This window comes from Thunnus maccoyii, chromosome 20 (assembly GCF_910596095.1).
Source record: "Thunnus maccoyii chromosome 20, fThuMac1.1, whole genome shotgun sequence".
Lineage (NCBI taxonomy): Eukaryota > Metazoa > Chordata > Actinopteri > Scombriformes > Scombridae > Thunnus > Thunnus maccoyii.
In genome coordinates, this window is record NC_056552.1 from 22,807,029 (window position 1) to 22,831,490 (window position 24,462).

General features: G+C 36.5%; 1 protein-coding gene and 2 long non-coding RNA genes across 4 annotated transcripts; all 3 read left to right on the forward strand.

The window, feature by feature from the left end:
• The first annotated feature begins 296 nt into the window (after positions 1–296).
• Positions 297–23,057, forward strand: LOC121886911. 2 transcript variants are annotated; one of them, XM_042397319.1, is made up of 4 exons: positions 297–439; positions 21,784–22,143; positions 22,241–22,365; positions 22,469–23,057. In XM_042397319.1, the coding sequence occupies exons 1-4, from the start codon at positions 364–366 to the stop codon at positions 22,619–22,621; spliced, it is 714 nt and encodes a 237-aa protein (XP_042253253.1). In that variant the 5' UTR covers positions 297–363; the 3' UTR covers positions 22,622–23,057. The 2 variants fall into 2 exon arrangements, with proteins under 2 accessions (XP_042253253.1, XP_042253252.1); XM_042397318.1 differs by lacking the exon at positions 297–439 and adding an exon at positions 20,532–20,678.
• LOC121886913 lies at positions 867–2,609 on the forward strand. Its single transcript, XR_006092875.1, has 5 exons — positions 867–938; positions 1,201–1,291; positions 1,389–1,513; positions 1,627–1,692; positions 1,787–2,609. It is a non-coding gene; the product is annotated as an uncharacterized LOC121886913 (long non-coding RNA).
• On the forward strand, positions 10,367–13,179 carry LOC121886915. The gene is made up of 3 exons (XR_006092877.1): positions 10,367–10,410; positions 12,876–12,974; positions 13,092–13,179. It is a non-coding gene; the product is annotated as an uncharacterized LOC121886915 (long non-coding RNA).
• Positions 23,058–24,462: the final 1,405 nt, after the last annotated feature.

Here is a 24,462-nt window from a genome sequence, read left to right on the forward strand (position 1 = left end):
TACACTCTACCTGCCTACTTGTCTGACAACTGGACTTATTTGTTTACATAATACAGTATGTTCTATGCTGATATATTGTGCATGTTCATGACATAAGTTATGTCAGCTTCTGTACATGAAACTGTTATAGTTGATGGAACATCTCTTCAAGTAAAGTTTTGTCAAAAACAAGTGCTTCCGTATGATGTAATAAGACACAGCAGCTAATAACCACTCAGTAAAAACAAGAGTCAGTGTCACATTTCCTTTGTACATCACATCATTCCTTTTTAAGCATTCATGTGACAGTCAGCGTGTCAGTCAGTCAGGCTGCTGCGTTTTTGGCTGACTCTGCAGAGGCTTACCTGCAGCCCAGCTGGCAGGATGAAAGTCCAGTGGTGGAGCTGTGTGTTGGGATTACTCTTCCTGCCCACTGAGGTAACACTCAACACCTGGACAGGTGAGTGTGTGTGTGGAAGAGAAAAAGAATGAATAGGTTTGGGTTTGAAGAATCAAAAAATGAAGCTGTCTTCTAAGATGAGTTTGAGTCATCTTTTCCTGTTTTAGTGTAAAATTCTCAAGTTAAATAAAAACTACACCTTTGTTCAGTTCTTGAACAAATATACGTATTTACATGAAACCACTGCCTGAAAGCATCTCTTAGCTCTTTTGATGAATTTCCTTTAACATCAGTGTTTGAATTGATCATTTAAAAGTATATTTCTGGACAAAATTATTGGTACCCTTTAGAAGTTGTAAGAAATAATTGACTTGTAGTGATACATTAAGCAGACTATTGTGTTTTAATTAGTATCACAGGTGTTTTCAGTCTTATTATCACTCATGCAGCCAGTTTAAAAGGAGAAAATTACTCACTCTGCTGTTCTACTGTGTGCGTCACATTGAACATTGAAAACAGAGGGAAAACTAGAGACTGGTCTGAAGACATTAGAAAAAAGGTAATAGCCAAGCATGGTCAACGTAAAGGTTACAAAACCATTTCCAAAGAGCTTTATGTTCCTGTGACCACTGTCAGTTTCAACTTAATACAGAGAAAATTGAGTCTGTTTGTTTTTTTTTTTAAAGTGGAAGGATACCAATATTTTCAGCCATGTCTGTACAACAACTGCAGAATTTGAAGGTCTAATTCAAATAACTGCAGAGAAGCAGACACCGTAGGACTATGGCTTCACCTTGTGGCTGTCTCTGCTTGGGTTGAAGGACACAGACTGGTATTACTGCAGCTGGACGTACTTCAAATCAGATACCAGAGTAACCCTCCGCAGCAATGGCACCGTTATCATCGTCAGAGGTGAAAAGAATCAGTAATTTGAGTTTGACAGGAGATAAAGTCCATTCATCAGCTTGATTTAACTTTACATTTCTTCTTCTGCTGCTTTTCCTCACAGAGAAGGATCCCAGTGAACAATGCAATTTCCAATTTTTGGATCTTGTCTTCATTACCTTGAGTGTGACAGCATTCACCATCATATTGTTCCTCGTCATTGGAGCCCTGATTTTGAGATGCAAACGAGTAAGTATTAAGTAGATGGAACTACTCTCCAAATGATGCAAATGTTTTGGTGGCTGACACATAAGATAATGCAGTGTTTTTCAATTAAATCTGTTTTCTTTGTGTTCCTACAGTTTAAAAAGCACTTCTGACCCGAGAGTGCTCACTGAATGAGGTGGAGGTGCTGTCCTGCCCAGGAGGTACAGTAACATCATTCCAGTCATACTCTTTGTTTCCATTTTTCCTGCCACTTCCACAGTGATGACTTTTCTAATCTGAAATGCTACCCATCAGGGTGCTTGAGCAGCCGTGGACAGGCGAGGAGCGAGGCAGGAGGCCGGGTGAATAAAACCCTAGTGCAGCAGATGGAGGAGACCTACGGCAGCCTGCCAGTCTGTCTCCCAGAGCTCAACCCCACCCTGCACACCCTTTATCAAGACTGGCTACAGGGCCAGGACTCCCCACAGGCCGGCACACTGCTGCACACCCAATACAGAAAACAGGGTCAGAGCCACACACAGCCCCCGCACATGCAGTGGTGAGAGAGAGGAAAACAGATTTAGTTTAAAGACATGATGGAGGTGGAATGAGAGCTGCCTCTGGTTGGCTCCTGATTCTGTTTGGACCATCTCATCGTTCATGCTGGCACCATGAGGGACAAGTAGAGGACCATGTTGCTCTACAGACCACTTGGTGAGAACTGAAAGTCTCAGTAGGTGCAGTTCTTCCATTTGGCCACGGGGGGGGGGTGATGTCTGTAGTTTAAAAATGGTGGATCCCCTGTGGCAGACCTGAGCCTGAGGAGAAATAAGTCCACAGTCTAGAAAAACACAAAGCCAAAGCCAACCATGACTAGTATTTTTAAGTTATATGTTGTTTGTGTTCTTTGTTTTACAAGATTAAAACATACATGTCATACATGTTGAGCACTAAAATATTCTGACAAACAAGTGAACAGGTGTCGTCTCATTGAACTTTACTGATCTTCTGAAAAGTGAATGTGTTGTTAAAATGTGAACATTTGATGTCTAAACCTTTCCAGTTAAAGGATTACGTACAAGGCTAAAAACAGCAGCCCACATTTTGGAGCATTAATTAAAATCAACATTCAAAACAACTTTTAATTCTGATCTGAATTTCACTGATAAGTGATTGGATGTGTTTGGGTTTGTTTCTGTTCCTCAGATTTAATCTGACAGTTGTGTAATGTTAATGTTGCATTTAGAAATGTATTTATGTAATTTTTCCAGTGCTGTGAGCACCTGCATGGCTAGATGCCACTACAGGTAAGTGAGTATTTTTGTTAGGGTTTTTTGTAATTTGGGTGAACTGACTGTTTAAAGGTGCTTAATGTGTACAGTGTACAGCCACTAGTGACAAAACAATTGATTGGTAAGTTGATCTACAGAAAATTAACTGACAACTTTATTTTTATATTATTGTAAATTGAATATCTTTGCAAGACAAGCAATATGAAGACGTCACCTTGGGTTTTTGGACATTTTGACAGGCCTTTAAACAGTTTTTTTGACTAAAGGATTGATTGACTATTTGAAAAAAAATCTTTATATATTTGTGTATTCATTAGCTTGAAGTGGTTTCCAGTTTTTCTTAAGTCAACATAAAATAATGAGAATAACAATTTAAACTTGCATAGTGTTAACTAAACAAGAACAGGCCAAACATAAAGATCTGGAAAATAAGTGAAATAGCATTCTGCTCTACCAGTTTTAGATCAATAGATAAATTAAGCTAATTAAGATAATCAGTTTGCGTCCTTCCTTCCTGTTGGAAAGAGTTATCTTTGATCTTTTTGACTTTTTATGTGAAATCACGTGAGCCTTCCTCCTCAGCCAAACACATGAGTTGGTTGAATTGTTGCTTTATCAACCTGCTGATGTACCAACAACAAGTTTCATGTTCAGTTTCAAGTATCAAAAGTATTTACAGATGCATATTATTTGTTTCCCGCTGTCACCTGAATCAACTGATGAGTTACATGAATGAAAATGACTCTTTCATGTATATGTTCATAGAGCAAATTCATATGCACATGTTCTATTGATAACTTGATATAGTCTTACGTTGCTGAAATCTGGAGCAGGTTTTCTAGTCTCAATGCAAATGACTGTCCAGTACTTTTGGTTATATACAAGTATAGAGTGTTACGCAGTCCTCACAATCCTTCACCCTGTTTGGAGCAATATTTCTCTCTCTCTCTCTATTTCTCTCTCTCTCTCTCTCTCTCTCCCTCTCTCTCTCTCTATCACACCCTTTATTGATTTAATCTGTACTGGCAGGTGTCCAGTCTCACCAACCTTCAGGAAATTCCCCTGGTACGGTGCGTACACTTAAAGCTGGATCTTATACTGTCACCATTCATGTTTTTCCAGTCATTCTGAGTCTCACATCAGAACGAAGTAGTCTGAGGTAAGCACCTGTCTCTCTGAGAGACGTATTATTGATGTTATTACTGGGGTCTAAGGACAGGAGGTGTTGTATTGTTGTACTGTAAAGCCCCCCGTGGATAATTAGTGATTTGTGATATTGGACTAAACAAATAAAATTGACTTGACTATTACTGTTATAAGTTTTTGCAAGGGAGACTTTATTTGCTTTTCTGCATTTGAAGCAGTTAATGAATCACTGAAGTTTATTCATGTGTATATGGAGGATATTAAATGGATTAATATGCACAGTTCACTGAGAGGCTGCAGTTCATTCATATCTTTTACTTTAGTAACAGTAGAAATACAACAACGGGCTTGTAAAAGTATAAGTCATGCAGTCAAAATGTTTCTTTAGGAAACATAACTACTATAAACAAACTATAGTACAAGCATCAAGTAAACGTACTCATTATGCAGAATGGCCGCTTTCACATTGTGTAGTAGTAGTATTACATTACTGGATTATTATTGTTGTTGCATGTATGTGTAATCAGCCTTGTATCTGAATCTGAATAATTACGAGTAATAATAGTTGTCCGATGAATGAAGTGCAGTAAAATATATTTCCCGCTGACAGATACAGGTGTACGGTTAATAGAAAAAGTGCACATACCTACAAACTGGAACTTGGGTATTTCCACCACTGGTGTTATCTGAGGCAGTGACTGGTTAACACTTTTTGAGTTTGAGTTAATCATAAATCCTTAACAAATATGAGATAGTAGAATATTATAAGAAAAGACACACTGCTTCTTTGCAACCTCAGCAATTTACAGCACAAATGTAAATATATAATATTATAATATTATAAAGTCATACTTGATGAGAGAGCTCACATTACATTTGAATAATTGGCCACACTTTTAAATGAGATCTGAGTGATGTATTATAAATCGTGCATAATGCCCTGCAGCTGTTATCAAAACCTTGCAAAATGTAATGTGACAAGATTTAATGCATTACAAGTATGATCACCATGCATACTTACATGGTCAAATATTAAAGTTTTTTATAATCATTCATTTTACATGAAAGATAATATTCTGAACAAGTAAATGAGTTCTCTGTATTACACATGCAGCGTGTGGCCATGGCAGGTTTTAATTCCTTCATGACACTTTATTACCTTTTTCTACCAAAATAAGAGTGTACATATATGTGTTGTGTTTCTCTCATCAGTCTGTCTTTCTGCTGTTCATAACTTACACAATACATTAAAAAATATGAAGATATACCACATTAAATAGCATCATCCAATCTATTCCTGATGAGATTTTGAGTGTTTTCTCTCTTTTTTTAATGTAGTTAAGGAGGCAGGTAAGCATGAAGGTAGGAATAAGAAGGTGTGTAATTCCTGGAAACTGGTGCCTTACTGAGAAATCAGGACTCAGGAAGTTCCTACAGTGACAGTGTTGCTGCACAGTTCACTGGAGGCGTTTCTTTCAGTGAGGCTGTCATTTAGTGTCACCACTTTGACTTTCTGTTTGCGGTCTCTCAAAATTTGGAATCTTGTTTCAGGATCAACACACAGTATTATAGTGTACCTGCTTCTATATAAACAGTTCCTTGTTTGCACAATGTCACACTTACTATCTGTTTCACCTCCAGAGAAAACTTCTGGTTTATGACTGTAGCTATGAAACATAAGGCATCATGCAGGCTTAGAATGAATCTTATGATGCATTATGCAAATGCAGTGGTTTGTAGATATCATTAATGCAGTCCATATATGGACTTCATGCAAGAAGTAAGTCAGTAGAACTAAAAAATAGACCTTAGGCCTTTTCCAAACTGCTCTCTAATCAACCATACCTCTGGAGTAAGAATTACCTCTGTCAGTGTAAAGTTTAATGTATAATAAAATACATAAAAAACATGATTAAAAGATAAGCCCTAATAGTTTCAAACATTTTACCCTGTCACTCAAACGTAACATAAGCAGCTTAATTAAATCTCAAACCCACAAATCTGCAATGCACTGTTGAAGGGATAGTTTGACATTTTGGGAAAATACTTATTAGTTGTTGTTTTTTGCTGGAAGTCACATGAGAAGATCAATACCACTCTCATGTCTGTATATTCAATATAATGCCATAACCAGCAGCTGGCTAGCCTAGCGTAGCATAAATACTGGAAAGAAGAGGAAACAGCTAGACTGACCCTGTCCAAATGTATCAAAATCTACTTATCAACACCTCTTAAACTCACTAATTAACACATTATATCTTGTTTGTTTAATCCACACAAAAACCAATGTGTAAAAATGACGTGTGGTTTTACAGGGGGGTAATATATGGGACTATGTCTTGGGCGGGCACAATGAAGAAATACTAACAGCATACAAATGCTTGTATTTCCCAAAATGACAAAGAGTTAAAATATACTACTTAAACTGTTGCGGTTTAAAAAGTTACCAACTTATCATGAGGACATGTCTGAGACTAGCCGTTTCACCCTGTTTTCAGCCTTTGTGCTAAGCTAAGCTAATTGTCTGCCGGCAGTAGCTTCATATTTACTGTACACATTAAGAGTTGCATCAATCTTCTCATCCATCTCTCTACCAGAAAGTGAATAAGCGTATTTCCCACAATGTCAAAGTATTCCTTTAATCATTTTGATCAGAACAGCGCGAGGAAGCAGGATGACGTGTGTAAAATGTCATGAACCCATTTGAATGGAAACTTAAATATAAGAACTCCAACTATTTTAGATTATTTGAAGAAATATTTCACTAAAGACAAACAACAAATTCAAATGCAAAAACCAAACTCTGTCCTAAAAGTTATGTTGCGTTGTTTCTTTCTTCCAGTTTCTGACAACAGTGGAACTTCCAGGATGTCTTACTTGTGGATACGTTTGAGTCTGCTGTCTGCTGCTACTATTCTACAAAGCTGTGCTTCAAATGGAGGTAATTTTATATTGCTTGTACCAGAAATAAATTAAAAAATATATTAAGTATACTGTAAATACATTATGTAATGCACTATTAATTATATCAATTTTTGCCCCTTTTCAGATTCAGACGTGTCACTAAAATGCAACGACACAGTGGAGGTTGTTGCTGGAGAAAATGTGACACTAAACTGCAGTATCATTTACAGGCCTGGACTGGAGTGTACAGGTGAAAAATATCACTGGAGTAACTCAAATGGCAGCATACAGTGTAGCAGTAGCTTGATGAAACCCTTCTGTGGTTGGGACACTCAGACTTATGTGTATCTGACCATCTCAAATGTAACCAAAGAGGAGAATTACAGTGTTACAGTAGGAACAAACTGTGGTCTTGCTAAACCATCTACAATCAAAGTACAAGTTCAACTGCAACCCGGCTTCGATCGTGAGTAGCTTTCAGTATCTTAGCAAATGTATGTGAATGAGTGCATGTGTGCATTATTTTTATCCATTTTTATAAATTGAAAGTCTTGTTCAGACATACACAGAACAAGTTTGATTTAATCCACATGTTTAATAATAATTGATTAATAACAATTTATTTTGCCAGGTATTATGCATCCTGAGGCCACTGAGCCACCGCTTTGGGTATTGGGTATTTTTGTCACGCTTGCTGTTGTGGGTATTTTGTATTTCCTGTTTGGAAATAATAGAGGCGGACAAATCATCAGCCGAATGAAGAAGGAAAGGACTCAAGGAGGAGACGACAGAGAACCGAGAAATGAAAACTTGCTAATTTCTTGACAAATTCTGAAATTTGTGTATAAGCATCTGTGTGTGTTCAAATATGTGTTGTTCATGAAAGATCCTCTTCACCCAGCTGGCTGTGTAGCTTCCTGCCTCTGAAAAATCACACATCATGTCTAACTTTTTATTGAGTTTTTTTTCCTTCCAATGACATTTTCAGAATTCTTTGGATCTTTGTACATATTGTGTAAATATGACATTTTGTGTTTGTACAGAATAAACCTTGTGAATAATATGATTCATTTGATTAAAGGGGCACTACACCAATTATACACATGAAGTTCAGTCTATTCATTATGAGGAAACAGCATTTGTGAAAACAGCATTATAATGTCTTCTGTGACTCTGGTGGGAGCTTCCTTAAGTCTGAGAAAATAATCAATGATGATGTAATCAGGGTTACTACAACTTGGGCTTGGAAAACAAACAAACAAACAAACAAAATAATAGGCTAATAATAATAGTGGAAAGCCTGCTTTACAAGCTTTAAGACGCAGGTTACCTCAGCCACTGACACAGTCATGGGTTTCATGTATTTTTTCTACATAGCTTTTCCTGTTAATGCAGAATCACTGCAGCATGAACTGTGAGCCATTCCTGTACAGTAGTGCCAAAACAAGTAATTAATGAGTTGATCTACAAAATCAATCAACAACTGTATTTTTATATTGTTCTAAATTGAATATCTTTGAGTTTTGGAGAGTTGGCAAGACATAAAAAGCAATTTTTAAGATGCCACTCAGTGCTTTTGTAAATTTTGGCAGGTCTTTTACACAGTTTTTGACATTTTACAGACTAAAGGATTAATAGAAAATGGAGGATTAATAAAAAAAACCTTTAAATTAATCAACAACTTTATTTTTATATTATTGTAAATTGAATGTCTTTGGGTTTTGGAGTTTGCAAGACAAGCATTTTGAAGACATCTCCTTGGGCTTTTGGACATTTTGTCAGGCTTTTTTTAACAGTTTTTTTGACTAAAGGATTAATTGTCAATTCGGAAAAAAAAGAAAACCTTTATTTATTTGTATATTCATTAGCTTGAAGTGGTTTCCAGTATTTCTTTAGTCAAATAATGAGAACAACAATTGAAACTTGCATAGTGTTAACTGAACAAGAACAGGCCAAAGATAAAGATCTGGAAAATAAGGGAAATGATTTTTTATCTGAAAATGTAGAAAATAGAAATTTGCAGTGAAAACAAAAAACAAACTGTCAAACTAAATAACAACAAGGAAATGAAAATCATCAAAAAACCAAGATTCATTAGTATTTGTTTTGAATATTGGTAGATAGCATAATCCAGCCATAAGAGGCTCTATAGATAACATTAATCATACATAAATGTATAAATATGTATTTATATATATATAAATAAATAAATGTATATTTTAACATATACAACTCTGCTGAGGAAGAGAACAATTCTAAATGGACCTTGTGGTGAGATTGTTTTGTCAAATTTATTTGCACAATTTAACATGTTTCATACCTTTGACAAAAAACAGTGTATGCTAGTTTTTCATTTAAAAAAGTGGGATATATGATATGAAAAGACGTTTTGCAACAGAAGACTAGATTCTCCACATTTAACCATGATGATCATTAATGCACCTCACACACATTAGTATGGAAAGAAACAATGTTTCTAGAACTTTGACAAATGTCCTCAAAACATGAACAGAAATAATTGGACCAACACAATAAACTATATAATTTAACATCCAATAATAACAATCTGCTCCACTGGTTTTAGATCAATAGATAAATGAAGCGAAGTGGCTTCAGTCAAACATTTGGACACATCTTCACATACACTTCAATGAGAATGTGTGTCCAAACTTTTTACTGCTACTGTACAATCCCTACTATCAAAAACTGCATTTAGTCCAACAAATATATTCATTCATCCATTTATTATAGCATTGAGCTCAACATGTAGATTATTTATTACTGTTTTTACGAGTGTGACTGTATTTGCTTTTCTGCACTTGAAGCAATTAATGAATCACTCTGAAGTTTATTCACACTTTGATGAGGGATGGATTCTCTCTCTGCTCTACTTTAGATTAATCAGTAATGCAGATAATCAGCTTGCGTCCTCCATTCCTGTTGGAAAGAGTTATCTTCGATCTTTTTGCCTTTTTATGTGAAATCACGTGAGCCTTCCTCTTCAGCCGAACACACAAGTTGGTTGAATTGTCGTTTTATCAACCTGCTGCTGTGCCAACAACAAGTTTCATGTTCAATTTCAAGTATCAAAAGTATTTACAGATGCATATTATTTGTTCCCAGCTGTCACCTGAATCAACTGATGAGTTACATGAATGAAAATGACTCTTTCATGTATATGTTCATAGAGCTAATTCATATGCACGTGTTCTATTGATAACTTGATATAGTCTTACGTTGCTGAAATCTGGAGCAGGTTTTCTAGTCTCAATGCAAATGACTGTCCAGTACTTTTGGTTCTATACAAGTATAGAGTGTTACACAGTCCTCACAACCCTTCAACCTGTTTGGAGCAACATTTAAATGTTGAGGGAGAGATAATTATCTCTCCCTCTCCCTCTCCCTCTCTCTCACTATCCCTCACTTTATGTTCTTCTGCCCTTTATTGATTTAATCTGTACTGGCATGTGTCCAGTCTCACCAACCTTCAAGAAATTCCCCTGGTACGGTGCGTACGTTTAAAGCTGGATCTTATACTGTCACCATTCATGTTTTTCCAGTCATTCTGGGTCTCACATCAGAACGAAGTAGTCTGAGGTAAGCACCTGTCTTTCTGAGAGAAGCATTATTGATGTTATTACTGGGGTCTAAGGACAGGAGGTGTTGTATTGTTGTACAGACTGTAAAGCCCCCTGTGGATAATTAGTGATTTGTGATATTGGACTAAACAAATAAAATTGACTTGACTATTACTGTTATAAGTTTTTGCAAGGGAGATTGTATTTGCTTTTCTGCATTTGAAGCAGTTAATGAATCACTGAAGTTTATTCATGTGTATATGGAGGATATTAAATGGATTAATATGCACAGTTCACTGAGAGGCTGCAATTCATTCATATCTTTTACTTAAGTAACAGTAGCAATACAACAAGTCATGCAGTCAAAATGTTTCTTTAGGAAACATAACTACTATAAACAAACTATAGTAGAAGCATCAAGTAAAAGTACTCATTATGCAGAATGGCCCCTTTCACATTGTGTAGTAGTAGTATTACATTACGGGATTATTATTGTTGTTGCATGTATGTGTAATCAGCCTTGTAATGTTGTACCTGGTTGAGTGAGAGCCAGTTGTTACTACATTTTTTTATGTGGCGTTAAGGTGATCCAACTGGCTCAGGTTGGTAGGAGGTGTGTACTGTGCAGTAGCTAGTAGCTTACTATTATTGTGACAATAAATTTACTAAAAAAAAGTAGCACACTTATTTGTAATTCTATTTGATTATGATGATAATTATGGTGATGATGATTATCAGCAAATAATTTCTCCTAAACTGTGTGATTATATTTCTTTCGTCATGTCATAATTTATATTTTTTCAAATTAGTAGAGCTGATCCTGAATCTTCCCAATTACCCCCTGGCAACTGAATAAGTACCTGTTGGGCTACTTGGGGTACAAGTACCCCTGGTTGGGAATCACTGGTTTAAAATGCATCATATTTTATAAGTTAATCATATGTTTTGTATGTGAAATCTGTATACGAATAGATGCGAGTAGTAATAATAATAGTTGTCCGATGAATGAAGTGCAGTAAAATATATTTCCCGCTGACAGGTACAGGTCTACGGTTAATAGAAAAAGTGCACAAACTTACAAACTGGAACTTGGGTATTTCCACCACTGGTGTTATCTGAGGCAGTGACTGGTTAACTGGTTGAGTTTGAGTTAATCATAAATCCTTAACAAATATGAGATAGTAGAATATTATAAGAAAAGACACACTGCTTCTTTGCAACCTCAGCAATTTACAGCACAAATGTAAATATAAAAAAGCAGTATATAATATATATAAACAGTTCCTTGTTTGCACAATGTCACACTTAATATCTGTTTCACTTCCAGAGAAAACTTCTGGTTTATGACTGTAGCTATGAAACATAATGCATTATGCAGGCTTAGAATGAATCTTATGATGCATTATGCAAATGCAGTGGTTTGTAGATATCATTAATGCAGTCCATATATGGACTTCATGCAAGAAGTTAGTCAGTAGAACTAAAAAATAGACCTGAGGCCTTTTCCAAACTGCTCTCTAATCAACCATACCTCTGGAGTAAGAATTACCTCTGTCAGTGTAAGGTGTAATATATAATAAAATACATAAAAAACATGATTAAAAGATAAGCCCTAATTTTTTCAAACATTTTACCCTGTCACTCAAACATAACATAAGCAGCTAAATTAAATCTCAAACCCACAAATCTGCAATGCACTGTTGAAGGGATAGTTTGACATTTTGGGAAAATGCTTATTTGTTGTTTTTTGCTGGAAGTCACATGAGAAGATCAATACCACTCTCATGTCTGTATATTCAATATAATGCCATAACCAGCAGCTGGCTAGCCTAGCTTAGCATAAATACTGGAGAGAAGAGGAAACAGCTAGACTGACTCTGTCCAAATGTATCAAAATCTGCTTATCAACACCTCTTAAGCTCACTAATTAACACATTATATCTTGTTTGTTTAATCCACACAAAAACCAATGTGCAAAAATGATGTGTGGTTTTACAGGGGGTTTATATATGGGCATACAAATGCCTGTATTTCCCAAAATGACGAAGAGTTAAAATACACTACTTAAACTGTTGCAGTTTAAAAGGTTACCAACTTATCATGAGGACATGTCTGAGACTAGCCGTTTCACCCTGTTTTCATCCTTTGTGCTAAGTTAAGCTAATTGTCTGCCAGCAGTAGCTTCATATTTACTGTACACATTAAGAGTTGCATCAATCTTCTCATCCATCTCTCTACCAGAAAGTGAATAAGCGTATTTCCCACAATGTCAAAGTATTCCTTTAATCATTTTGATCAGAACGGCGCGAGGAAGCAGGATGACGTGTAAAATGTCATGAACCCATTTGAATGGAAACTTAAATATAAGAACTCCAACTATTTTAGATTATTTGAAGAAATATTTCACTAAAGACAAACAACAAATTCAAATGCAAAAACCAAACTCTGTCCTAAAAGTTATGTAGCGTTGTTTCTTTCTTCCAGTTTCTGACAACAGTGGAACTTCCAGGATGTCTTACTTGTGGATACATTTGAGTCTGCTGTGTGCTGCTACTATTCTACAAAGCAGTGCTTCAAATGGAGGTATTTTTAAATTGCTTGTACCAGAAATAAATATACATATAAAAATGTATATTAAGAATACTGTAAATGCATTATGTAATGCATTATTAATTATATCAATTTTTGCCCCTTTTTTAGATTCAAACGTGTCACTTAAGTGCAACGACACAGTGGAGGTTGTTGCTGGAAAAAATGTGACACTAAACTGCAGAATCATTTACAGGCCTGAACTGGAGTGTAAAGTTCATCAATATCGCTGGAATGACTCACATGGCAGCATACAATGTAACAGTAGATTGATGAAATACATCTGTGGTTGGGACAGTACTCAGACTTCTGTGTATCTGACCATCTCAAATGTAACCAAAGAGGAGAATTACAGTGTTACAGTAGGAACAAACTGTGGTCTTGCTAAACCATCTACAATCAAAGTACGATTTAAACAAGACATGACCACACAACAAAACAATCCACTTACTCGTGAGTAGCTTTCAGTATCTTTATCTCTTTTAGCAAATGTATGTGAATGAGTGCATGTGTGCATTATTTTTATCCATTTTTATAAATTGAAAGTCTTGTTCAGACATACACAGAACAAGTTTGATTTAATCCACATGTTAAGATAATAATAATTGATTAATAACAATTTATTTTGCCAGGTAATATGCATCCTGAGGCCACTGAGCCACTGCTGAGCCGCCACCATGTGATCACCCCCATATTGGGTATTTCTGTCACGCTTGCTGTTGTGGGTATTTTGTATTTCCTGTTAGGAACTAATAGAGGCGGACAAATCATCAGCCGAATGAAGAAGGAAAAGACTTGGGGATGAAGATGGAGATGACAGAGAAACAAGAAAGGAAAACTTACTGATTTCCTGACAAATTCTGAAATTTGTGTATAAGCATCTGTGTGTGTTCAAGTATTTGTTGTTCATGAAAGATCCTCTTTACCCAGCTGGCTGTGTAGCTTCCTGCCTCTGAAAAATCACTCTTATCTTTTTATTGATTTTTTTTCCTTCCAATGACATTTTCAGAATTCTTTGGATCTTTATACATATTGTGACATGTAAATGTGACATTTTGTGTTTGTACAGAATAAACCTTGTGAATAATATGATTCATTTGATTAAAGGGGCACTACACCAATTATACACATGAAGCTCAGTCTATTCATTATGAGGAGTACTACTCTGTTTGTGAAAACAGTATTATAATGTCTTCTGTGGCTCTGGTGGGAGCTCCCTTAAGTCTGAGAAAATAACCAATGATGATGTAATCACGGTTACCACAGCTTGGGCTTGGAAACTACAAAAAAAATAGTAATGGAAAGCCTGCGTTACAAGCTTTAAGACGTGGGCCTTTATTATTCAGGGTAAAGTCTAATAAAAGATGCTACTGAGTTGCATTATGGGAAATGTAGGATCCAGCATTTTCAGAGCTTGACTCATGAAAGGGATTAAAAATCAGGAGAACTACTGCTGTTTTGATTTTGATCATAATTTTTTAAATATGGCACTCACAAATGAAAGTGCAATACAACAGCTTTTAATGTCACTCAATTCATTCTACAATAAAAATGACCAAAGTAGGAATCAAAAGTAAATGTGAGATTGTAAACTGTGAGAGGACTTATTGATATAGTATACTGTGTGTACTATAGATTGTGGTGCAGGTTACCTCAGCCACTGACACAGTCATGGGTTTCATGTATTTTTTCTACATAGCTTTTCCTCTTAGTGCAGAATCACTGCAGCATGAACTGTGAGCCATTCCTGTACAGTAGTGCCAAAACAAGTAATTAACTGGTTGATCTACAAAATCAATCAACAATTTATTTTCATATCGTTCTAAATTGAATATCTTTGAGTTTTGGAGAGTTGGCAAGATATGAGAAACAATTTTTAAGATGCTACCCAGCACTTTTGTAAATTTTGACAGGCCTTTTCACAGCTTTTTTTATATTTAGAGACTAAATGATTGAAAAAAATCTTTATTTATTTGGGTCTCCATTAGCTTCCACAAAGTGGTTGTCAGTCTTCCTTGGGTCAATATAAAAAAATGAAAATAACAATTTAAAGGTGCATAGTGACAGGCAGTGAAGTGAAATCAATTCATCAGTATTTGATTTGAATTTTAGTAGATAATCCAGGCAGAAGAGGCTCTATAGAGAACAGTTAGCATACATACATACATACATATATACATATATGTATATATGTATGTATATATTTATGTCTATAAATATATGTATATTTTAACATCTACAATTCCATGACAACTCCCATCTGCTGAGAAAGATCATGTGATGCAATCAAAAGCTCCAGAACAGCTACTGAATGGACCTTGTGGTGAGATTGTTTTGTTGAATTTGTTTGCACAAACACACCACCATTGTTTACTGGACATGTTCCATACCTGTGACAAGAAACAAGGTATACTATTTTTTTCCATTGAAGAAGTGTGGTATATTTTTCAAAATGACGCAAATATCACAAGACTAGATTTAATTTAGCCTTCACAGTTAGCCATGATGGTCGTTAATGCACCTCACACGCATTAGTAATGAAAGAACAAATGTTTCTGGAGCTTATGAAAAACATATCTTAAAATAGACCCCTCCCCTCCCCCCCTTGGTATATATACTGTACATATATTGTTTGTGTGTGTGTGTGTGTGTGTGTGTGTATTGTGCAACATACATGTAAATGTAATGTTTTGTCTTTGTGCACACCGATCAATGTAAATATGATTTAATTTGTGAAATGTCCCTTTCAATTCTAATTCAAAGCCCTTTTTCACAGGAGGAGATTTGACATGTGCAGGTGTAAAAAAAAAAAAAAAAAGTTAATTATGTCTGGATTCAGTTGCTGCTTCAGTTTCAGGGTCCTGGTGTTGCACATGCTGGCTCACTGTCACACTGTCATGACTTTGTGTGACACTTGAATACATTAGACCCATCGTTAATGTGATTAGTAACATATGTGCTTTTCCTGCTATGACCACTAGAAATGTCTGCGGTGAAAATGGCCTATTCTACACAAAAAACATACAGACTGAGAATTCAAAGTAAATGTGATGGTGTTTTTTATTGTTTTTTAATTAGATTTGAGGAAGTCTAACAAGAGGGAATTATTTATTGATGCCAATCTAAAGAGCAATAATCCACCAAGAAAATATTTAAGAAGCTTTTAGATGATCTGAACTTGTGGATACTGAATTCTCACACAGCAGCGGCCTTGCTCTGTGCAACAGTATGATAGTCTTATCTCACCAGACATAGTGATAGTGAAAGCTGCTGTGTGAGAGGTCAAAGGACTCTTAATTATACTTGATAGCATGTTTGCTTATTACCAGCTCAGTGTTTGGTTTTTCCATCCCAGTGAAGAATCAGGGTGAGTATTTTATAATGGTAAATGTTATCATTTGTATTATAACTTTAAGGGCCTTATCTTACTCCCAGCCCAAAGTGGCACCAAGCGCAATGCCAGTGTCTTTGCAAGTGTCATTTTCCCGTCTAGCACCCATATTGTTTCAATAGCAAATGCACTTGCGCCCATCTGAGGGCCCATGGGTGTGTAGGTGTGGTCAGGTGCACTGTTGGCGCATTGCTATCTTGAGGCAGCTGAAGCGATTGCACGATTGACCAACAAAAACCTGGCCTGAAGTCAATGGCGTAGTGTTCCACTGTTATTTTAAGGGCTCATTATGAAGACAGTAATATGCGCCTACATAAGCGGGTGCACAACACAAGTACACTCTGCTTGTTATACACACACAAACATACAAAAGATTACAAATAAAAGGATTATAATGTGAAAGATTATTATTTATTATTAAGTATTTTAAAAATACATGTCATAATGGTTAGTCATAATATTAATCAGAATTAACTAATTGCAGTAATAAGAGATGAAAGGGTCTAATTATTTGACCAAATCGTGGCAATACACATATTTAAACAGACCCGTCAGGTTGAGGGTGTCTGTCAAGACCCAGCATCAATACATGAGGACATGAGGAACACATGAGGAAATAAATTAGGTGAAAACAATGATTAAACTTAAGAAAGAAAGAACTCTGGACAGCTCCTATCTGCTGCCAGCAGCAGGATCAGCACCTTGGAGAGCTGATCAAGTCCTGACAACTGTGTATGGTGATTTTTTTACATTTTTTACATTTTTGAACAATATTTGACAAGTAACTCTTTATTCTTCAACATTTTTGAGATTACAGTGATCAGGTTTCCATACTTTCAGCAATTAAAACCCTGCTGATCTTACCTGTTACTCCATTACTGAACAAAACGATTTTAAAGAAACCAAAGATGTAATCAAAAAAATAAACCTTTTCAAAAAACAAAGGAAAATAAATTTGCAACAAATTAATGAACAGGATCTTAAACTGTATGTATTAAGATCTACAATTCTGCTGAGGAAGAGCCTTTGACACAAACCAGTGTCTGCTAATTTTTCATTTAAAAAACAAGTGGGATTTGTTATATCAAATGACATTTTGTAACAAAAGACTAGATTCTCCACAGTTAACCATGATGATTATTAATGCACCTCACACACATTAGTATGGAAAGAAACAATGTTTCTGGTACTTACAGAACTTTCAGTGGAAATTTCCACAAAACATGAACAGAAATCTCACCAAGAGAAGTCTCACCAACCTCCAGGGAATTCCCCTGGTGTGGTGTGTGGGTGTAAAGGTGGATCTTATATGTCAACATTCAAGTTTTTCCAGACGTTCTGAGTCTCACACCAAATCAAAGTAATCTGTGGTAAGTACCTCTCTTTCTGAGAGTGGTATTATTGATGTTATGACTGGGGTTTCGATTGACCTTCCTGAATTAACTTCAACAATTTCTTCATCCAAACCATCAACCTGTCTCTTAGACCCCATCCCAACTAGGCTGCCTAAGGAAGTCTTACCCTTAGTTAGCACTTCTTTATTAGATATGATCAATCTGTCTTTAGTAACAGGCTATGTACCACAGTCCTTTAAAGTAACTGTAATTAAACCTCTTCTTAAGAAGCCTACTCTTGATTCAGACGTTTTAGTCAACTATAGACCTATATCTAATCTTCTATTTCTCTTTAAGATCCTTGAGAAAGCAGTTGCTAATCAGTTATGTGACTTTCTACATAACAATAGTTTATTCAAGGATTTTCAGTCAGGATTTAGAGCACATCATAGCACAGAGACAGCACTGGTGAAAGTCACAAATGATCTCCTAACTGCATCAGACTTCTCTCTATTCTTGTCTTGTTAGATCTTAGTGCCCCATTTGATACAATTGATCATCACATCCTATTACAAAGACTGGAACATTTGATTGGCATTAAAGGCATTAAGCTGGTTTAAGTCCTATTTATCAGATCAATTTCAGTTTGTACACGTCAATGATGAATCCTCCAAGCATGCAAAAAATAGACATGGAGTTCAACTAGGTTCTGTGCTTGGACCAATATTACCTTATATATGCTGCCTTTAGGTAATATGATTCAGAAACAATAACTTTTCATTGCTATGCAGATGACACCCATCTATATTTATCAATGAAGCCAGATGAAACCAATCAGTTAACTAAGCTCCAAGCATGCCTTTAGGACATAAAGACCTGGATGACCTGCAATTTTCTGCTACTGAACTCAGACAAAACTGAAGTTATTGTGCTTGGCTCTAAACACCTTAGAAACACATTATTCAGTGATATAGCTACTCTAGATGGCATTGCCCTGGCCTCCAGCACCACTGTAAGAAATCTGGGAGTTATCTTTGATCAGGATATGTCCTTTAACTCCCACAGAAAACAAATTTCAAGGACTGCCTTTTTTCACTTTTGTAACATTGCAAAAATCAGGTACATCCTTTCTGCAGAAAAAATAGCTCATGCATTTGTTACTTCTAGACTGGATTGTTGCAATTCCTTATTATCAAGCTGCCCTTACAAGTCTCTAAAGAGCTGCATATGTATGGACAAAAACTGGAAAGAGAGATCATAATTCTCCCATTTTAGCTTCACTGCATTGGCTTCCTATAAAATCCAGAATTGAATTTAAAATCCTTCGCCTCATCTACAAAGCTGTTAATGGTCAGGTACCATCAAGAGCTCATAATACCCTATTACCCCACTAGAGCACTGCGCTCCCAGAATGCAGGCTTACTTGTGGTTCCTACAGTCTCCAAAAGTAGAACGGGAGGCAGAGCCTTCAGCTATCAGGCTCCTCTCCTGTGGAACCATCTTCCAATTTCAGTCCAGGAGACAGACACCCTCTCTACATTTAAGAGTAGGCTTAAAACTTTCCTTTTTGATAAAGCTTATAGTTAGGGCTGGCCAGGCTCGCCTTGGATCAGCCCCTAGTTATGCTGCTATAGGTCTAGACTGCCGGGGGACTTCCCATGATGCACTGAGTTCCTGTCTCCTACTCTCCATCTGTATGTATTCATGTACCATTACTGCATGTTACCAACTTGGCTTCTTCCCCAGAGTTCTTTGTGCTTTCTCATCCACAGGAAACCCCAGCCTCCGGGCTGTGAGCCTTCACCGCAGGGATGTCCCTCTCTGGCTATTACTGCTATTTGTTATTGCTAGTCATATATCTATTATTATTATTGTCATTGTTATTATTGTTGTTATTCTGCTTCTCTGTCCCCCCTGTTTCTTTCTCTCTCAACCCAACCAGTCAAGACAGATGACCACCCACCTAGAGCCGGGTTCAGCTTGAGGTTTCCTCCTGTTAAAGGGGAATTTTTCCTTATTGCTGTCAACAAGTGCTTGCTCATGTGGGAATTGTTGGGTCTCTGTACACAGAGAGTATGGTCTAGGCCTGCTCTATGTGAGAGGTGCCCTGATATGACTTTTGTTGTGATTTGGCACTATATAAATAAAATTGAATTGAACTGAAAATTAAATATAACATTTTGTGTTTGTACAGAATGAGCCATGTGAATAATATGATTTAATTTGATTAAAGGGTCACTCCACCAATTATACACATGAAGTTCAGTCTACTCATTATGGGGATTTCTACTAAAAAAACAGCATTATAATGTCTATTGTCACTCTGGTGGGAGCTTCCTTAAGTCTGAGAAAATAACCAATGATGATGTAACATACAGATTGGGAATTCAAAGTAAATGTGATAGTGTTTTTTTATTGTTTTTTATTGTTGAGGTTTTGCTCTACTGGCTACTCTGCTTTGGAATAGTCTTACAGTTAGTGTTAAGTCTGTCAACACTGTCTCAGCCTTTAAATCCTGTCTTAAGACATTTTTATACACTCTACCTGCCTACTTGTCTGACAACTGGACTTATTTGTTTACATAATACAGTATGTTCTATGCTGATATATTGTGCATGTTCATGACATAAGTTATGTCAGCTTCTGTACATGAAACTGTTATGGTTGATGGAACATCTCTTCAAATAAAGTTTTGTCAAAAACAAGTGCTTCCGTATGATGTAATAAGACACAGCAGCTAATAGCCACTCAGTAAAAACAAGAGTCAGTGTCACATTTCCTTTGTAAACCACATCACTCCTTTTTAAGCATTCATGTGACAGTCAGCGTGTCAGTCAGTCAGGCTGCTGCATTTTGGGCTGAGTCTGCAGAGGCTTACCTGCAGCCCAACTGGCGGGATGAAAGCCCTCTGGTGGAGCTGTGTGTTGGGATTACTCTTCCTGCCCACTGAGGTAACACTCAACACCTGGACAGGTGAGTGTGTGTGTGGAAGAGAAAAAGAATGAATAGGTTTGGGTTTGAAGAATCAAAAAATGAAGCTGTCTTCTAAGATGAGTCTTAGTCATCTTTTCCTGTTTGTTTGCAGCCTCATCCTGTTTTTGTCTTCTAAGCAGTGTCTCTGACAGCAGTGGTGGAAGAATTATGCTGATCTTTTACTTAAATTAGTTATTAGTTATAAGTTAGTAGTTCCGCTACAACAATGTAAAATAAAAGTCCTTCATTTAAAATCCTACTTAAGTACATGTAATTTTTTCAGCAAAATGCACTTTAAGTATCAAAGGTTGAAGTATTATTAGATTGTTAATACTGATGCATCAGTGCATAAGTAGCATTTCACTGTTGTAGCTGGTCAAGGTGAAGCTGGATTTAACTACATAATATAGTTAGATAGTATTGTCCTGGTTCCCAACCTAGGGGTCGAGCCTCTCCAAAGGGTCAAGAGATAAATCAGAGGCATTGTGAGATGATAAGTGGGGTAGAAAAGAAGAAAAACACACATTTGTATTTATCTTGTGGACTTTTCTCTAATCTTTGCTTTTTGTGAAAGATCTTGACAAACTGTTAACAACTCATAGATATCTGAAATGTGACAAGGGGCCCAAGCTACAAACTGCTTTTTTACAAGCCAAAAAATTTTGGGAACCACTGGTATAATCTTTTAACAATGCATTGCATTTTACGAGTATATCACGTTTTTTTAGTGTAAAATCTTAATCCTAAAACTAACTACAGCTGTCATATAAATTTAGTGAAAAATACGGTAATTCCCACTGAAGTGTGGCAGAGAAGTATAAAGTAGCATACAGTGAAAATACTCAAGTTAAGTAAAAACTGCACCTTTGTTCAGTTCCTGGACAAATATATGTATTTACTTTCCACCACTGTCTGAAAGCATCTCTTAGCTCTTTTGATGAATTTCCTTTAGCATCAGCATTTGAATTGATCATTTAAAAGTATATTTTTAAGTTTCTTCTGGCATTATGACATGGAAATGGTTCTATCATCCATAAATTGATTTACTTAACTGTACTTCAGGTGTGCAAATAAGTAAAAATCCCTCTCTCTCCATCTCTGACAGTTTCTCAAAATCCTTCATCCATCTCTGTGATAACAGTCAACTCCTCTGATGAGATAACATGCTCCACAGCGTTGCCTAACCCAATGGGGTTCTACCTGCAAAGGCGTTTCCATAACACAAAGGACGTTGTGTTCCTGTCCTTAGAAGAAGGACGAATCAGCAAGAATACAACAGCTGCAGAATTTGAAGGTCGAATTCATATAACTCCAGTAAAGCAGATAGTGCAGGGTTGTGGATTCACCTTGAGGCTGTCCTCACTGAGGTTAGATGACACAGACTTGTATTACTGCAGCTGGACGTACTTCAAATCAGAGACCAGAGTAACCCACCCCAGCAACGGCACTGTTATCATTGTCAAAGGTGAAAAGAATCAGTAATTTGAGTTTGGTAGGAGATAAAGTCCATTCATCAGCTTGATTTAACTTTACATTTCTTCTTCTGCTGCTTTTCCTCACAGAGAAGGATCCCAGTGAACAATGCAATTCCCATTTTTTGGATCTCATCTTGATTACCTTGAGTGTGACAGCATTCACCATCATAATGTTCCTCGTCATTGGAGCCCTGATTTTGAGATGCAAACGAGTAAGTATTAACTGCTCTCAAAATGATGCAAGTGTTTTGGTGGCTGACACATAAGATAACGCTGTGTTTTTCAATTAAATCTGGTGTTTTTGTGTTCCTACAGTTTAAAAAGGACTTCCGACCCGTGAGACCTGAGATAACACCCAGACCTAACAGGCCTGAGCATGTCTGTCATCCGCGTAGAGCTCAACATTTTCCCTACCTAGTCACATCTGAAAATACTTGTGGACCACTGGACTTCAGGGGCATTCTGTAATGCTAAAAGTTGGTGCAATGATGATGATAAGATTCTTAGAGAAAGCTAGGTTCAATTAAAAATTATTGTACAGACAGTTTTGTCTGCATTTGTTTGAACCAGCAGCTCAAACTAGGCAAGGTGTCTCACTGTTTTGCTTTTCATTTCCTTTTATATACAAATTTATGTTTTGTGTGCAGAAAAGTGAACTACCACATCCTGGCTGATGTAGGCTGTACAGGTGTGGTGCATGTGAGCTTTGAAGAACAGCAGCATCGCAAGCATTTTTTTTTATTCTATGTGATGCAACAAATGTGAGCTTGACCTATTCAGTTTTGCGTTACACTTCTTCTGTGTTTCCTTTGTGTCTTATGAGTAGATTTTGAACTTTCAAACAAATGTTAACCACAGTTTTCTGCCTGATTTGATATATTCATTAAATCTCAACTTTTTCCAATTTTGTTGTTGCTTTGAGTCTTGAAATACTTTGTAGAAAGCCACCACTTAATCCATTGAAAATGTCTTGAATTGCTAAGAAATATTTTGGAGGAAAAAAAGGAATCAACAACAACAGCACAATGCCAGTTGTTGCCACATTAGTCTGGATTATAACATGACAAATTAATCCACACATGAACATGTGAAGAATACTTGCTAAATGATACAAGCTACTTACATACCCTTCTTGGAGTTAAATGTGTGAAAGCGCAGGAAAGATAAATATACAATTTAAGAATGTCAGACAAGGATTTATGTTTATTAAGAATAACTAGTTATTTGCATGAAGAAAAAAAAATCCAATTTGATATGAATTCTTGAAGAATTGTGATTGACTTATAGTTTGTGTTTGGTTTGATGTGCTGTTGAAAGAATGACGTTGAGTCATTGTAGTTTAGTTTCTCTTCTGTATGTAATTTGATGATATAGTTGGTTTGTGGTTATAGTGTGTATGAACAGTGCATACAGAAAGTACTGAGACCCTTTCACTTTCACATTTTATGTTGCATACCTATGCTAAAATCATTTAAAGTCCCCCCCCCCCCCCCATCAATCTACACTCATTACCCCATAATGACAAAGCGAGGACAGAAATTTCAAATTTTTTGCAGATTAAAAAAGGAAAAACTGAAATATCATTGACATAAGAATTCAGACCCTTTACTCAGTACTTTGTTGAAGCACTTTTGGCAGCAGTTACAGCCTGAAGTCTTCTTGGGTATGACATGACAAGCTTTGCACACCTGGATTTGGGGATTTTCTGCCATTCTTCTCTGCAAATCCTCTCAAGCTCTGTCAGGTTGGTTGGGGACCGTCAGTGGACAGCCACCAGCCGTTCTCCCCTGATTGCTCAGTTTGGCTTGGTGCCCAGCTCTAGGAAACGTCTTGGTTGTTCCAAACTTCTTCCATTTAAGAATTATGGAGGCCACTGTGCTCTTGGGAACCTTCAGTGCAGCAGAATTTTTTTGTAGCCTTCCCCAGATCTGTGCCTCAATACAATCCTGTCTCTGAGTTCTGCAGGTAGTTCCTTTGACCTCATGGCTTGGTTTTTGTTCTGATATGCATTGTCAGCTGTGAGACCTTATATAGACAGGTGTGTGCCTTTCCACATCATGTCCAATCAATTGAATTTACCACAGATGGACTCCAATCAAAATGTAGAAATGTCTTAAAGGTGATCAAGAAAAATGGAAGGCACCTGAGCTAAATTTCAAGTGTCACAGTAAAGGGTCTGAATACTTATGTCAGTGTGATATTTAAGTTTTTCCTTTTTAATTAATTTGCAAAAAATTGTAAAAAAAAAAAAAAAAAAAAAAAAAAAAAAAAAGTTTTGATTTGTCATTATGGGGTATTGAGTGTAGATT

What these genes read in the sequence shown, in the direction of transcription:
- LOC121886911 (XM_042397319.1), top strand. Translation starts at nt 364, where the DNA reads ATGAAAGTCCAGTGGTGGAGCTGTGTGTTGGGATTACTCTTCCTGCCC. An exon ending in CACTGTTATCATTGTCAAAG is followed by an intron (nt 22,144 to 22,240) that starts GTGAAAAGAATC and finishes TTTTCCTCACAG; the next exon opens with AGAAGGATCCCAGTGAACAA. An exon ending in TGATTTTGAGATGCAAACGA is followed by an intron (nt 22,366 to 22,468) that starts GTAAGTATTAAC and finishes GTGTTCCTACAG; the next exon opens with TTTAAAAAGGACTTCCGACC.